Source organism: Pipistrellus kuhlii, unplaced genomic scaffold (assembly GCF_014108245.1).
Source record: "Pipistrellus kuhlii isolate mPipKuh1 unplaced genomic scaffold, mPipKuh1.p scaffold_m20_p_9, whole genome shotgun sequence".
Lineage (NCBI taxonomy): Eukaryota > Metazoa > Chordata > Mammalia > Chiroptera > Vespertilionidae > Pipistrellus > Pipistrellus kuhlii.
Window position 1 is genome coordinate 61579603 of NW_023425595.1, and position 17698 is coordinate 61597300.

The window sequence follows — 17698 nt, forward strand, 5'->3', positions numbered from 1 at the left end:
GCCTGCCCCCTACTGGGGATTGAGCCTGGAACCCTGGCATGTGTCCTGCCTAGGAATAGAACCCAAATGTGACTTCCTGGTACATGGGTTGATGCTCAACCACTGGGAACCCTGGCTGGACAAGTTGTGTGAGTTCTTTATATATTTTTTTATTATTCCCTTATTGAATGTGTCATTGGCAAATATCTTCTATTAAGTAAATTGTCTTTTTATTTTTTTTGATGGTTTCCTTTACTGAGCAAAAAAAAACAACTCTTTTTATATAGTTTCATTTGCTTATTTTTTCTTTTGCTTCCCTTGTTTAAGGAGACATATCTAAAAAAATATTACTAAGAGTGATGTCAATAGTGTACTGCTTATGTTTTCTTCTAGGAGTTTTATGGTTAAAATCTTACATTTAAAATCTTTAATCCCATTTTGAGTTTATTCTTTTATATAGTATAAGAAAGTGATCAAGTTTCATTTTTTTGCTATATATATATATATATATATATCCATTTTTTCAAAACCACTTATTGAATAGACTGTCTTTAACCCTTGTATATTTTTTCCTCCTTTGTCATAGATTAATTGACCATAAGGAAGAGTTTTATTTTGGGGCTCTCTATATTCTGTAACATTGATCTATTGTCTACTTTTATGCCAGTACCATGCTGTTTTAATTACTACAGTCTTTTTTTATTTCTTTATTGATTACGGTATTACATATGTGTCCTTACTACAATCTTGAAAATGGTTTTATGTCAGATAGAATGATACCTCCAACTTTGTTCTTTTTCCTGAAGATTGCTTTAGCTATTCAGGATCTTTTGCAGGTTCATATAAATTTTAAAATTACTTATTCTAGTTCTGTGAAAAAATGACATTGGTATTTTAATAGGGATTACAGTGAATCTATAAATTGTTTGAGGTAGCATGGACATTTTAACAATGTTATTTCTTCCTATCCATAAGCACACTATATGCTTCCATTTATTTTGTGTCTTCTTCAATTTCTTTGTCATTGTCTTATTATTTTCCAAGTACAGGTCTTTGACCTCCTTGGTTAAATTTATTTTTAGGTATTTTTTAAATCCTCACCTGAGGACATGCTAAGAGAGAGGAAGGGAGGAGGGAGGGAGGGAGGGAGGGAGGGAGGGAGGGAGAGAGAGAGAGAGAGAGAGAGAGAGAGAGAGAGAGAGAGAGAGAGAGAGGTGATAAACACTGATTGGTTGCCTTCTGTATGTGCCTGACCAGGGATCAAACCCAAAACCCAAGTATGTGTCATGCCCTGACCAAGAATAGAACCAGCAACATTTGGTGCACAGAACAACACTCAACCAACTGAGCAAGTCTTGCAACTAATATCTGAATATTTTATATAATGCTAATTTACTAAATTCACTTATTAGCTCTAATAGACTTTTTATGTGCAGTCTTCTCTATATGTAGTATCATGTCATCTGCAAATAATGACAGTTTTACTTTTTTTCTTTCCAATTTGGATACCTTTTATTATGCTTTTTCTTGTTTGATTTCTGTGGCTAGAACTTCCAATATGTACTATATTGAATAGAAGTGGTAAAGTTGACATCCTTGCCTTGTTCCTGATCTTAAGGAAAAGTTTTAATGTTAGCTGTGGATTTGTCATATACAGCCTGTATTGTGTTGAGGTATGTTTTATCTATTTCTACTTTTCTGAGAGTTTTATCACAAAGAGAGTTTGTCAAATGCTTGTTCTGTTTCTATTTATATGATCATATGATTTTTAGTCTTCATTTTGTTTATGTGGTGTGTCACATTAATTGATTTGTGAATATTAAACCAATGTTGCATCCCATTTGATCATGGGGTGTATGATCTTTTAATGTATTGATGTATTCAGTTTGCTAATATTTAGTTGAGGACTATTCTTTACTCTTAAAGCTTTTTTTTTTTTTTTTTTTTCAAAGAGCTACATGATACCATAAAATAAGTAATTAGCTTTGAAGAAAGCTGGCCCTAAACTGGATTAGCTACTCCTACTGGGTATTCCCATAGCACATATTTTCTACTAGAATATAAAATTTTCTGTGAAAGCAGAGACTCTGTCTTCTTCACTATAGTTTACGCTAATTCTTCCTTTTCAGAATAAAGAAACCATTCTGTAAGTACGTTAGCTATAAATATACAAAAATATCTACTTTGGGTTTGAAGTAGATCATCAAAAGAAGCATAGAATATGGAGTCAAACAGAACTGGGAAGTTACTACTTAGCTAAGTGAAACTGGGGAAAGTTGCTAATTTTAATGTGGTTGGGTTCATTTTACCTATAAAGAGGAGATAATAACATCATCTACCTCACTATGTTAGGAGGATTAAATGAGTAATTCCTCACATGGGCTTGATATCCAGAAGTTACTCAATGAAACTGTTTTTATCTTCTCTATTTTCTCTTGTTTTTTCAGCCATAATTGAAAAATAAAATTTTAGCAGGTACAACATAAGCTTTAGTATTAACTGAAATGCTTTGATTAAAGTGGTACATTTCAAAGGTGATGAGTAGATTACTAGTGGCATAGTCAGCCAAGTGTGTACACCTGATTAAAAGATACAATCAAGATTGGCTTATTCATACTGTTAAAGGGCCTCTCCCGTTATTCCCCCTTAATCCTCTTTACGTATCAACTACAAAAGAAAAGTTACCACTAGAGATATATTTTAACTATGGAGCAAAAATGTGTGGGCAAAGTTGATTTAACATTTGCAGGTAAATAAAAGTAATTGAATTTATCATAATGCCTCTCTTCAGATTAAGAGGTGAATGCCATAATGATCCTGAAGGTCTGGGTCAGTGGCCCTCAACCAAACACTATGAAAAGTTAACCAGGAAAAGAATATTTGCAAATACACATCCCTTTGCAACAGTTCTTAAAAACATAGAAAATGACTCCAGTATAGAAGCTAACTTACTAAAGCCATAGCATTATTACAAATACAGCAAGTAGACCCAATTCCATCCAAAGCAAGCTCAATTGATGAGACAAATGTGGACTAAAACTGAAATTATTAATATGGCCCTAATTTCCATAAGTACTATAAGTCTGGTTTGCTTGTTAATTTTGTTTTTGTGTTGGAGTAAATGTGTGGTCCTATTTTTTAATTTTAAATTTTTTTTTATTTTTCAATTATAATTGGCATACAATACTATATTAGTTTGGGTATGCAGCCCAGTGACCTGATATCTATTTAACCTATGAAGCGATCATCTTAATAAATCCATGACTCATCTGGAACCACAGATAGCCATCACAACATCATTGACTATGTAACTTATGAGATACTTTACATCCTCATGACTATTTTGTAAATACCAATTTGTGCTTCTCAATCCTTTCACCTTTTTTACTCAGACTCTAAACCCCCTTCTTCTAGCAACCATCAAAAGGTTCTTTGTATCTATGAGTCTGTTTCTGTTTTGTTTGTTCATTTATTTTGTTCCTTAGATTCCACGGATAAGTGAAATCATACGGTATTTGTCATTCTCTGTCTGATGGACTCACTCAGCACCACACCTTCTATCCATGTGGTTACATTGGAAAGATTTCTTTTTTTTTTATGGCTAATATTCCATTTCAAATATATACCTTATCTTCTTTATCTTTTCTGCTATTGATGGCACTTAGGTTTCTTCCATATCCTGACTATTGTAAATAATGCAGCAATGACCATATAGATGCATATGTCTTTTTGAATTAGTGTTTTAGGTTTCTTCAAATAAGTGCCCAGAAGTAGAATTTCTGGGACCTTTTTTGTTTCTTGTTATAGCCTTTGTTTTAAAGTTTATTTTATCCAGTATAACTATTGCTACCCCAGATTTTTTATTCATTTTTATTTTCATGAACTTTTTCCATCCCTTTTCTTTCAATCTGTGTGCATTTTTCAAATTGAAGTGAATTTCTTTTAGTGTATATATATATATTGGGTCGGCAACTAGGTAATTGCGTATTTTAAAAAGAAAATCAAAGACAATTTTTTCATGGAACTAAATAACTTTATTCTGTAATGTATTGCCCATTTTGATCAATGACCTTTTGCCATCTTTCAGGCAGCATCATAATCCCACGTTCAAAAAACTTCTGGTTTTTATTAGCAAAAAACTGAATCAGGTACGATTTGACATCATCATCATTATTGAAATTTTTACCATTCAAGGAGTTTTGTAAAGATCGAAACAAAAAGTAATCAGATGGTGCAAGGTCAGGACTATATGGTGGATGTGGCAAAACATCCCAACCAAGCTCCATTAATTTTTGCCGAGTGACCAAAGATGTGTGTGGCCTTGCATTGTCATGATGGAATACAACACCTTTTCGATTTGTCAATTCGGGCCACTTTTCTTCAACTGCATTGTTTAATTTCGTTAGTTGTTCAATGTAGACATCAGAATTGATCGTTCGGTTGGGTGGTAAGAGTTCAAAGTAGACAATTCCTTTGTAATCCCACCAAACTGATAACAAAACCTTCTTTTGATGAATATCAGCTTTTGATGTTGTTTGAGTTGGTTCACCTGGCCTGCTCCACGATCTTTTCCGCTTGATATTGTTGTAAACAACCCATTTTTCATCGCCAGTTATCAGTCATTTTAAAAATGGATCATTTTCATTACGTTTCTTTAGCAAATCGCAGCTGCTAATGCGTTGCGTTAACTGTGATTCTTTCAGTTCGTGAGGAACCCATGTATCGAGTTTTTGAACATAGCCAAGTTGTTTTAAGTGATTTTCAATGCATGTATGTGATACATGAAGCTTCTCTGCAATCTCACGTGTTGTACTGTGACAGTCCGAATTGATTATTGCTTTGATTAGGGCGTCATCAACTTCAACTGGACGACCAGAGCGTTTTTCATCTTTGAGTGAAAAATCACCAGAACGAAATTTGGCAAACCAATTTTGACACTGCCGTTCTTTTAAGGCTTCGTCACCATAAACAGCACATAACTTTTTATGAGCTTGCAATGCGTTTTTCCCTTTGTGGAAATAAAAAAGCAAAATATGACGAAAATGTTCCTTTTGATTTTCCATTTTTCAACGAACGCCAAACAAAAACTACAAAACAGATCAAAAAACTTTTTTTACTGATTAACAGCTGAATAGCCAACTATCAAATAACAAAATGTGTTTTACATTTGTACTACGTCTGCAAACCTAAAAATTCAACTGAAGCCATATATGTGTGAAACCCGCAATTACTTAGTTGCCGGCCCAATATATATCTTATTTCCTTATACATTCAGACATCCTGTGTCTTTTGATTGGAGCACTTAACCCATTTGCATTTAAAGTAGTTTTTGATATATATGTACTTATTGCCATTTTATTTATTTGTTTGTTTATTTATTTACTTATTTATATCCTCACATGAGGATGTTTATTGATTTTAAAGAGACAGAGAGAGGGATAAAGAGAGACATCAATGTGAGAGAGAAACATCAATCTTCCACCTCCAGTACTCACCTGACTGGGGATTGAGCCTGCAACCTTTTGGTGTATGGGATAACAGTTCAACTAACTGAACCAATTAGCCAGGCCTGCCATTTTATTATTGTATATATTTGATCTTTGTTTTTCTTCTTCTTAAGGAAGACACTTTAACATCTCTTGTGATGATGGTGGTGGTGAACTCCTTTAGCATTTTGTCTGGGTAGCTCTTTATCTGTCCATTGATTCTAAAATTAGCCTTTTTGAGCAAAGTAATCTTGGTTGTAGGTCCTTGCTTTTCAGCATTTTGAACATTTCTTGCCAATTCCTTCTGGCCTTCAAACTTTCTGTTGAGAAATCAGCTGTTAGTTGTATGGGCACTCCTTTGTAAGTAATTAACTGCTTTTCTCTTGCTGCTTTTAAGATACTTTCTTTGTCTTTACCCTTTAGCATTTTAAATATATCTCTTGGTGTGGCCCTCTTTGGATTTATCTTGTTTGGGACTTTGTTCTTCCTGAACTTGTGTGTCTATTTCCTTTGCCATTTTAGGGAACCTTTTTCTATCATTTTTTTCAAATAGGTTTTCAATTTCTTGTTCTCTCTCTTTTCCTTCCACCACACCCATGATGTGAATGTTGATATGCTAGAAGTTGTCCTTTATTACCGCTTTCATATTGTTGGTTTTATATTATTATTTATGTCTTCAATTTTGGGTTGATTCCTATTTTCCTTCTAACTTTCTTCCCTTTTCACTTGTTTTTTTAATTTTCCATTTTATCTTTTTTTGTAATATGATAATTTATAATTATTAAAACCTCTCAAAGTACTATTTTAGTTGCATCTCATAAGCTAGATACTGTTTTTATTATTATTTTTTAAAGTATTTTTAAATTTATATTTTGATTTATAATTTGCCCCATGAATTATTTTAAGTATGCTTTTTAATTTTCCAATTAATGAAGTCTTCTTAAATCATCTGTTTTTTATTTATAACTTAATTATGCTGACATCAAAAACAGTTCCTATCTCCTACTAAACTAAGAGCTATCTTTATTCCAAGGTCCTAGATATGATGCCATTCAACTTTCCTACCCTGTGTACTTCTATCCCAATCAAGCTAGACTTATCACCATCTTTAAGCAACTTTAAGCTCATATCCACCTCCATGTCTCCAATTATTTTTAATTGGACTAATAACTTCTTTTCATCACTGTGCATGCTTTTTATGTTATGATTATTAAATTAGCCCACTGCTTCTCTAGCTGCCTTTCTCCCTTTGATGCAGTATTTTTAATCCATAGATAATTTATTTTGAAACTTCTTTAAGTTTCTAAAATTTTTGCATGTTATAAAATTTTAAACTTATACTTAGATTCAGGAATGGATTTGTGTAAATATCTTTCTTTATGTGTTTTCTCTCACATTCTCTAATGTTTGTACCATGAGCATATATTGCATTTATATTCAATGGAAGAAATAAAGAATTTTTAAAACTTTCCATTTGTACTAACTAAAACATTTACAACGTAAGTTTTTTATTTGCATTCTCATTTAATCCTCAGAAAAACTCTGTGTGAGAAGCATTAAATTGCTTCTGTTAATGATGAGGCTGAAGCTGAAACATGTAAGTGGCTTTTTCAAGGTCACACATCTAAAATATGGTGGAGATAGTTTGGACCTGGGTCCATCTGACAGTGGAGCTACTATATCATACTGGTTTCAAGAGTTTCTAGATTCTCTAAGTATTGGGATGGTTGCCAAGTTACTAAGCAAAGAGATAATTTTGAATCAGTTCAATACTGCTGTAAAATATTTTAAGATTAAATTAAGTGAATTAGCATTTATACTAGGGCAGTTAAATGAAAATTTCTGTTGGTACTGCAGACAGGTTATCAGAGAAATAAACACTATCATATACTATTTTATTTATTTTTTACTGTTTAAAGTATTATAAATAGTAGTATATATGTCTCCTTTTTTTTCCAATTGACCTTCCTCCAGCCTCCCCTACCTCCCGGCACATGCCCTCACTGGCTCCCAGTGTCTTGTATGCATTCATATAAGCATAACAAATGGATGCAAGATCATATACTATTTTTTTATGAATGTTTAATATCAAAAAATATCAACCATAATACAAGGAGGAAATGTATTTTTTTAATATAAGAACCAGGTCTTAAGAAGAAAGGACCTTTTAAAAAAAAGTCTTGTGTGTATTAAGAACTTTATTGTACCTGAAGATTAACTGAGGAGAAAATTTATAATAAGCAGGAGAATTTGTGGTCAGAGGATTTTGCACTACATAATTTGGGACAAAATACTCCTTGTTTCTCCTTTTTCCTTATAACTCTGTGTACCAATTCACCCCTAGATCAGAGGTTGAATAATCAGAAATCCTCCAAGCCTGTAAAAAGAAGATGGACAAGCCAACCTTCTCTCCTTTTTCCCACTTTTGAAGGATTGGGGGGAAAAAGTTTCTCTCATCAACATCATTACAATATAATAGCTACTATTTATTAACTAATCACCACATGTCACACATTATGTTGAGCAATGTTTGTATTATCTCCAAATTTCACAACTACTCACCTTATAGATGAGCAATCCAAGATTCAGAGAAATAGTTCTTTGATTTACCCAAGACCACAAACTTCTAGCCCATGAGTTAGTGTAGGGGTGTCGAACTCAATCAGAGAAGGGGCCAAAATCTAAAATCCAGCCTAAATCGCGGGCCGAATGGTTTACTGAACAGTCATAAACTGTCATTGTGATGGAAAGGCAGCGGAGTGCAGTGATGACAGCGCGGTGCGGGCCACATTGCAAGGCCTGGCGGGACGGATTTGGCCCGCAGGCCTTGTGTTTGACGCATGTGTTTTTAGTGAGTACAGTTGATGGAAGAAAGGAAGAGCCAGGAGGGATAGTGAAGATATTATTTGCCATTAATCACACAGCAGAAATGGGATTCAAACCCAAATGTATCTGATTCCAATAAAATATATTTCTACACCAGTTGTTTGACCTGGAACAGGCAAAAATAGAGAACTAAGCAATTAAATGCTAGAAGTGACACTAAAATTCAATATCCTTCACTGTGGCATTAAATTGGTAAATTATCATATTCTAATTCTCTGTAATCAACTGTTATTATATAATTTATTTTTTCAATGATATTATCTAAATGTAAATAATATCAATGAAAATAGAACCAAGAAAAAAGTAATATAAAAATATTGTAAGTGTAAATCCTGACCCCCTTTTAGTATTATTTTTAAAGTTAATACATTAAGATATCATAAAATTCCACTAATGAACACAATCAAACCACTATGATTAAAAATCAGAATTTTGTTATGAAATTAACTAGTAAGTTATTTATCCCTACTAGCAAGGTAATTGTAAAGATTTTCTCTCACCACTGAATTTATTTAGTTATCCTGGCAGAGGTATCTTAGACTCGGCAATATTCTTGTTCTGATGATATATATAGCTGCTTACAGTAGTTTTATTATTCATTCCCAGGAAACATGTCCAGGAAGCAGAAGTCAAATCACATTTGAAGGCTTTGTTTCTGGTGTATTATATTATATTATATTATATTATATTATATTATATTATATTATATTATAAAACTTATTAGGTACTAAAATCCATTATTTAAAAAAGACCTGAAATAAAAATAGAAAATGAATTATTTTTTTCATGTTAACATAACATTTTCCCTTTATTTTACTTTATTATTTTTCCGTCACCATTATGAATTTTTAGTTCATATTTTAGAATCTTATAACTAAATATTTGTCTATTTATATATTAGAAGAATTATAACAATATAATTTGCCTATGACTACCCAGAAAATTTTGTCCAAAGGGATTTTAAGAATTAAACTTACCTACCCCTGTTTAAATTCACTTTCTAAAAAAAAAAAAATTATTTTGCTTAGGCTAATAATTGTGTATTCGTCAGCGAATGATTTCATTCATTCATCATGACTCAATCAATTTCAATCCAATTCAACAAAAAATTCATTGAGTATAATATACAAGGCACTGCTAAGCTCTAAGGAAGGATAAAAGATGAGTAAGACTCTGAAAGAGACATGGTAGCAGCTATGAGATAAAGCAGGGAAAGGAAGATCAATACCACAATAAAGATATAAAGTGCTACGTAATCACTGTGTTGCAACAATTGATTCCAATTCAATATATGTGCAATGGAAAAGTTGGAAATGAAACTACATTGAGTACCTACATTGAAAATATCCCATGTCTTTATCTACAGACATTATTTTATTCAGTTCAAAGCAAGTGAACAGGTATTATGAAGTTCAGCTTAGTTTTTAAAATACCCTGAATTTATTTTCTTTCAATAATGGTAATATGATGCCTAATATTCAAATAAAAGATAGAAATCTTGTCCCAAAATAAGTAAAATAAAAAGTTTGTAGACTCATAAAAGGTAACATTTACATGACTTGAGCAGAATGATGCCAACCAAAGCAGCATTGTTCTTGGTCTGATTGCTGATTACTCCTCCCCAGCATGGGTTCCTCCTCTCCTGTGACTCAGAGCATGCCTGAGGGCCATGGCTTCTCATGCAGGTATAAAGGCTGAGGAATTTCCTTGAGGAATCACTTAGCAATGCGGCAGCTTCTGGGGCTTTGCACATCCTGTTTTCTCAAAAGCTTTCTTCCCATCCTGTCTCTGTTGTTATTGGGTGACTACAACTTTTAGGTCCAAGCTTGGACATTACATCCTCTGGGACATCTTCTCTGACCCGCCCCCCTCACAGATGAATACTCACTCTAGTCTGAATTAATGATCCCTCTTCAGTTTTCTAATTGCACTTTATATACTGACCCTATCGCATGTTTGAAATTATTTACTTGTTTTTTCTCCACAAATCTGCAATCACTTTGCAGTCAGGGATTGAGTTTTGTTCAGCCTCTTGCACAGTATACCCCAAAAAAGTCTGAAATGTATCCCAAAAAATGTCTGTGGTGAGTCCTAATCTCTGGTATCTCAAAAAGTGGCCTTGTTTGGAAATAGAACCATTGCAGATGGAATTAGTTAAGAAGTTAATACTAGAGTAGGGTTAGCCCCTAATCCTATATGACTGGTGTCGTTATAATACAGCCATGTGAAGACAGAAACATACAGTAAGAAGGCAATGTGACCATGAAGGCAGAGGTGGGAGTTATAGAGCTGCCAACCAAGGAAAGCCACAGATTGCTGGCAAACCACCAGCAGCTACGAAGAGGCGAGGAAGGATTCCCCCATAGGTTCCAGAGGGAGCGTGGCCCTGCCCATATCTTGATTTGGGACTTCTAGCCACCAGTACTGTGGAACAATAACATTGGTATTTTATTTAGTTCTTTTTCTGAACTTTTGTTCTGTCCTTTCATTTGGGACATGTTTCTCTGTCTCCTCATTCTGATAGCCTCCGTGTGATTGTTTCTATGTGTTAGGTAGAGCTGCTACATCTCCCGGGCTTGGTAGAGTGGCCTAATGTAGTAGGTGTTCTGTAAAGTCCAATGGCACAGCTGTTCACCTGAGCTGGCTCCACTGTGTACTGTGTATACCGTCCTGTTGTATAGTTGAGGCTTGATTGCTATGGAACATCAATGGGAGAAATTTACCTCCAGACCAATTGGCTGCAACTACCATGGCGGATCAGCTGTGCATGGGCCCACCTCACAGAGCAGGACTAATTTCAGGGTAGCTCTGGTATGCCCTGAGTCCACTTTCTGAGTCTGTCTCTTGTGGAGGTAGTTGGGTGGTGCTCTGGCATGGTATCAAGCTGTCCACCAGATGCACTAGCTCTGGGGCCTCCCAGGAGGTTCAGGCCAAGGTCAGCCACCTCCTGTACTCTACCTGGAGCCACCAGGAATGATCTACAATGATCTGCAGATGGCTAGAGGTGCCCAGGAGAGGTCAAGCTGCTAACCAAGGCTGGCTGCCACTAGTGCTGAGGCTGGAGCCACTTAATGAAAGATTTGGGGCAATCCAAGATCAGATGCTGCTTGTTTGAGAAATTTTAGGGGAGTCAGAAGCATGAGCCAAGACAGGTCATTTGTAAGGAAAACCCACTGGGACTTTTCTTCCTGGTACTAGAACCCTAGACTTGGGTGTCTGGTGTGGGATTGGGAACCCTCAAACCTCAGAGTCTTTTGTAGCCAAAAAACCCCTCCTGATTTTTGTCTACCACACATGAGTGTGGGACCAGCCTATTCTGTTCTCTACCAGTTTTGGTGTAGCTTCTTTTTTATTTTTCAGTTGTATGACTTTCATTCAACTAAATTTCAAGTGGTTCTGAATGATGATTTTCCTGTAGTTTAATTGTATTTTTTTATATGACTGTGGGAGGATGAAAGCATTTATCTTTACCACCATCTTGACTAGAAGCCTCTTGCTTCTAATCTTTATCTAAACAGAGCTTCTTTCATTTTATTTGGACATTTGAAGTTGCAAGTTTTGTCAGATTCTCAGGTTTTTCTTTTGTTCTCCAATACTCCAGATGCAATTTTATGCCTGGCTATCTTCAAACTGAATATAAGCGATTCTATGAAAAAAAAATTGTACCTATATTTGCCTCTTTTTATATAGTCTATATTTTGATAAATCTTCATGCCTGCATCCAGTTAGTTTTTTACACTTAGGAGAACTTGAGAATGTCCCAATATCTAAGACAGGAGAGATGAGAGAATAATGCTCTGTCTCATGCACAAGCTATTAGAGCCCCGTTATAGTTCTTAGGTGATGGCATGTGGTGTAAGCTTGCTGAGTTTGCATTTTGCTATCACTTAATGGCAATTTTGTATGGTGGTCATTAGCTTGGGATTTGTTGTCAAATACAATTGGTACCAAATCTAGTTCTGCACTTAATAGCTTGGTAAGCTACTTAACCTTAAAACTTCAGATTTACTCATCTATAACATGGAATAATAGTAGTCAAACTTATGAGTTATTATAATAAAATAATTACATAATTTATATAAAGTTCTTGGCATAGTTCATGTATTAAAGTATTAATAAATGTTAATTATTACCAATAAGGTAGATGCACAAGAAAACACTTTTTATTTGGGAATGAATTGTTTTTGCAGAGCAGCATCCTCTGAAATAAAAACTGCATTGTGTTACAAATGAAAATATAAATCTATCACGGAAAAAATATTTTTAAATTCTGCCCCAAAATACAAAAAGAAAAATGGAAAAAAATTCTACTCTTGGTGGACACAAAAATTTTATTAATTATTCAAAAGATTCACCCACTCTTTTCCCCTTTTACACAGGCTAAAAAGAGAGATGAGATTCTCCAACTCTTAAAGAAACAAAGAGAAGAAAGGATCTCGGTGAGACTGATAGTGAGGCATTTGGATAAATCTATCTGTGTGGGGAGTGGTGAACTATGGCAAATTCTCAGAAATTGACCATCTGAATCTAGATATACAAGTCCTGAGCCTTTTATATACCAGAGGGGCGGGGGGGGCAGAGTATAGACAACAGATAATTGTGCAATACTTGGTAAACCAAAGACATCTCCACAGTGTGCCAACTCTACTGCCAGAGAAATGAGGTGCTATTGTCGGTGAGCTGATTATCACCTAGTTTAAAGCTACAGTATTAACATGGGCTACTTCGGTGCTAATATCAGTTTTATGATGATTGATCTTACTTAGGTCATGCAAAAACAAATGCTAAATGATGATAAACAAACTTAATAAAAACAACAATAATACCCTGTAAACTTATGAGTGTATAAACTCTCCTGAATGAACCCCAAATTCCCTAAACTGGAACATTTCTGACCCTACAGTCTCCAGATTTAAGAAGCTAGTTTGTGTAAACTCTGTGATAATTTTACCTCAATTTTTTTCAATTAAATTTCAGTCAGTGCACAAAGTAAAACATTTCCTTTTTGATTTTTTTGTTTTGTTTAGAAAGAACTGATCTCCCTTCCTTATAAACCAAAGAGCAAAGTCTATAAAGAAAAGTAAGTTTAATTCTGTCAATATTCTTACTTTTTTAGTTACCTGATAAAAAAAAAAGCACTTTTATTTTACTCACTTTGCCTCCTTACACTCAAATCTTCTAAAACCCACTCACTAATTTAGAGATTTCTTACCTTGAATAAACTTTCTTCTTCTCTATATTAAAGCCTGTGTGTCCATTTCCATACCTGTGAATATGCAAATGTAAGTTAGTGTAAACAGGAAAGTAAATCAACCTTGTATCTCTGTTCACATCCTCTTACCCTCCTTTCTTAACCTGAGCTATTGTATCCATCTGCTAGTGCCCTCTCCACTCCCCTCCCCTTCCCTACCCACACCTAGTCCCACCATCCTTAGCAAATCTGTATGTCTTCTATTGTCTGTGCTGACACCATCAATGGCATATCTGTTGAATCTAAATTCATGTAGTAAGGGCTTTATCCTCACAGGGATGTGTTAAAAGTCTTATCCCTAGAATAATGTTAGAGCAGGACCGGGCACAGGGACCAGAACTATTGAAAGAAAACCAGCTACCACTACTTAATCATTTAAGAACTCTCAGTGTTTATTTTTATTCTGACTGAAAACCAATGTGGCTAACTCAACATTTATTTTTAAAGTATTTATTTGCATAATACCTTCAGGGAAGAATGGTTATAAAGTAATAAAACTTTTATTCTTATCCCATTGGTATTAAGGCTGATTCCCTTTAATGTCATCAAATAAAAATTAAAAAATTTACACTAATTTTTAAAAATTCTGGGGAAAATGGAAAAATCATTCCATCAGCTGGCTATCTTGTCTACACAATGCTCAGCAACTTAATTTCTTGCATTTTAGCCAGATGATTAGATGTAACTTCTAAGGAGGAAGCAAAACTAGTCTAATGAAAATATTAGACCCGATAGTCGCTTGATTTAAATGAGTAAAGACTGCTATTTGAGTAGCATCAGCAGCTATTTATCCAACAGATCTTAAGACAATTCAAATTCCCTACTGTAGGAAAGAAAGAACTAGAAAGTGTGAACAGAGTAAGATTTTAGTAGCAATATGTTTATTATACACCACAGGAATATTTGCATTATAGAGGACTGATTAGAAGGAACATTAGACAATCCATTGTAATCAATTAGCAATGATTAAATCCCCCAAGTTTGACTCTTGGGTAAGCAAAACATATTTAGGGTTAGGAGGTCTTCTATCATGCCCTTCAAATCACACTTTACAGTAGAATTGCAGCTTCTCCCACATATGAATTTACACTTGGTTGCAAAATCTAATGCATTGTCAGAATCCAATTCAGAAAATCTTTATTGGGGAAACTTTCAAAAGTTGTCTCCATGCTACTTTGTGTTCACAACTACAGAGTTCTGTACATGGGACTGATCCATGTTCCTGCCAACAGGAAAGTGATTCCAGAGTCCAATAAGGAAGACCAAGAAGAAGTCAAAGCCTTGAACTAAATGATTGACACGTCATAGAGGATGGCTCACTTAATTCTTCACTTCTGAAACAACCTAGTCCTACATCAGGATCATTGGGATCATTTGTTAAAATAGTCTAAGAAATAAAAGTTAAGTATGCAGGCTTCCAGGAATTTTACCAGTTATTGAATATTTGTATCTAGTTGAATTATTGAATACCACTGTACTTGACACTACACAATAATCTTATACATTCTCAAACTCCTTTTTCTCTTGTTTTTATTTGTTATCTTCAGAATTGTTATACTTGATCTATATTATGAATATCAAATAAACAAACAACAGAGTTTTATGTGCCCCAAGTAGTAGACCAATAGTAAAAACAATAAGCAAATAAAAATAAAAGGGCAAACACTGAGTGGCCAGATTATTATGATCTCTGAACGCAGAATAATCTGGCTACTCTGCATATATATATTAGAGGCCAGGTGGGGTCTGGCGAGCCTGGCCAGGAGGAGGGGACATGGGCAGTTGGTTGGCCTGACTGCTGGTCGAACTCCTGGTTAAGGGAACAATTTGCATATTAGCCTTTTATTATATAGGATATACACTGAGTAGCCAGATTATTATTCATTCAGAGATCATAATAATCTGGCCACTCAGTGTAGTTCTGTGAATAGCTGGTTTAGCATTCCTATATCTTACACACATGTACTTTCCAGTGCCAACCTCCCTCACTTTTAAAGGTCATTCCTTTTGGGGTATATTGGAAAAGAGAAGGTTAAATATTTGTCCTTGGGCATTGTTCCGCTGGCATTCCTGCTCAGGGTTGCATGCTCTGCTCCAGTGCTTGCAGCTCTATTTATGACCACCACTCACTTCACTTGGCCTCCACCTGTAGCTCCTGGACATACCTTCCATCAGATGCAACTCCTACTCCGCAGTGCCAACAGAACTTAATCACAGGGACACAGCAAATTGCAAGGGAGGCCAGAAAATAGGCTTTAAATGAGGGGGGAGATCTAACCAATTAAAAATTCAGGACTTTATCACTAAAAGAAGTAGAAAATGGATATTAGTGGAAACTAGCAGTTTCCACCACAACACTATTTAAAAATAAGTGTTTTGAACAGAAGGTAGGCTTTAAAAAAAGAAGTTTAGAAAGTTATAAAATGGAAATCTCATCTCAGCAACATTAAGAATAAAAAGGCCCTAGCCAGTTTGCTCAGTGGATAGAGCACCAGCCTGCAGACCAAAGGATCCCAGGTTTGATCCCCGTACCTGGGTTGCAGGCTCCTTCTCAGCCCTGGTCAGACTTGTGCAGGAGTCAACTTATCGATGTGTTTCTCTCACATCGATATTGATATTTCACTCTGTCTTTCTCTCTTCCACTGTCTCCAAAAATCAATGGAAACATATCCTCAGGTGGGGAAAAAATAAAAGGGACCCTATCAGGGTAATGTGTTTGTCTGCCTGACAGCTCTCTATAGTGATGACATAGCAGGCTATCAAAGCCGAAACTTCCAAATCATGACACCAATTCCCTTTCTTCTGACCCCATGCTCACTGGGTAATCTTTTGCCCAGAGGGAGAGTTTGTGCTCAACAGGCCAGTGCAAACATGGGCTTACCTGATGATTGTATTTCTCAATGTATAAATATATGAGTCTCTTACCTTGGGTTTGAGCTTGTCAAACTTAAGGATTGGACCCTAGACAATATAATTTTTCCAAGAAAAATTCCACTTGGTGAACTCTCTTGGCATCCAGCCTCACCCTGGTGACGCCTGCCTGCATTGCCAAGTGTAACGGTTAGGTATTACTGCAACAATACTGCACGTCAAAGTGAGCTTAAATGTTTATTCTTGCTCACACATCTGTAGGTCAGTTGGGGGTTCGGCTGATCTAGGCTTGGCCAGACAGCTGTGCTTCAGGCTACAGCACTAGGCAGGACTCTTTTTCCCTGCATGCCTGTGGATTGAGGCAGCTCTGCTCCCCACATTTTCTTGGGGATGCACAGGGACCAGTAGGATATCCAAGCTATATTCCCCTAAGCAGAAGAGAAGCAAGAGAACAAATGAAAACATGTGAGGCCTTTTCCAGTCTTGGCTCAGAAACTTCTGGTTCATTCTATTGGCCAAACAAATCACAAGTTCAAACACAGAGACAAGAAGAAGGGAAATATACTCTGCCCCTTTAGCAAGAGGAACTGGAAAGACACACAGTAAAGGGTGTGGATACAGGGTGGTGTGAAGAATTGGGGTTGTTATTACAATCTACCATCAAGTCTATCTGGACCAAGCACCAGTGTATCAAAGGGAGAACTCGGGGCACAATTTAATTAATTGGACCAAGGTAACAGCTCTCTAGGTTGTAACGGTGTTGTAATATTGGAAATAAATATTTTGCAATTGACATTAAGTGCCCAGCTACCTACTCACTTGAACATCTGTTTCCCTTATCAACCCTTCACAAAAGTTGAGGTAACTTTTAGTGTTACCAAGATTTAATTGAAACGTAGGCCAAAACAACAACAAAACCCACACAATAAAACTTTTCAAAGGCCACGCTGACATTAAGTGAAGAAAAACAGGACTGGAAATGAGGAATTTCTAGAAAGAATATATGCTGAATACCAGATATTCTAATTCAGACATAAAGACTGGTTGGTTGTACATGAACTTGCCATAAGTTCCTGCTGTTGCTACTGGTTTCTGGAGTAGCAGAGCTTCCCCATATTAACAGCTGGTACTGGAGCAGGCTCCATATCCCACAGTCTGTATTCAGGCCTGTGTGTCTAGAATTGCAGTGGCTCAAGCTGAGGCCCCGAACCGGAAGTCAGCCCAG

At 35.6% G+C, this 17698-nt stretch overlaps 1 protein-coding gene across 1 annotated transcript in view; it reads left to right on the forward strand.

The window, feature by feature from the left end:
- HOATZ (HOATZ cilia and flagella associated protein) overlaps positions 1-14964 on the forward strand; it is a 31474-nt gene extending 16510 nt beyond the window's left edge. The window contains exons 5-7 of the mRNA XM_036427136.2: positions 12731-12790; positions 13379-13431; positions 14835-14964. Of these exons, the coding sequence (XP_036283029.1) occupies positions 12731-12790; positions 13379-13431; positions 14835-14892 (171 nt within the window). The 3' untranslated portion in view covers positions 14893-14964. The remainder of the gene's footprint in view (positions 1-12730; positions 12791-13378; positions 13432-14834) is intronic.
- The last annotated feature ends 2734 nt before the right edge of the window (positions 14965-17698 follow it).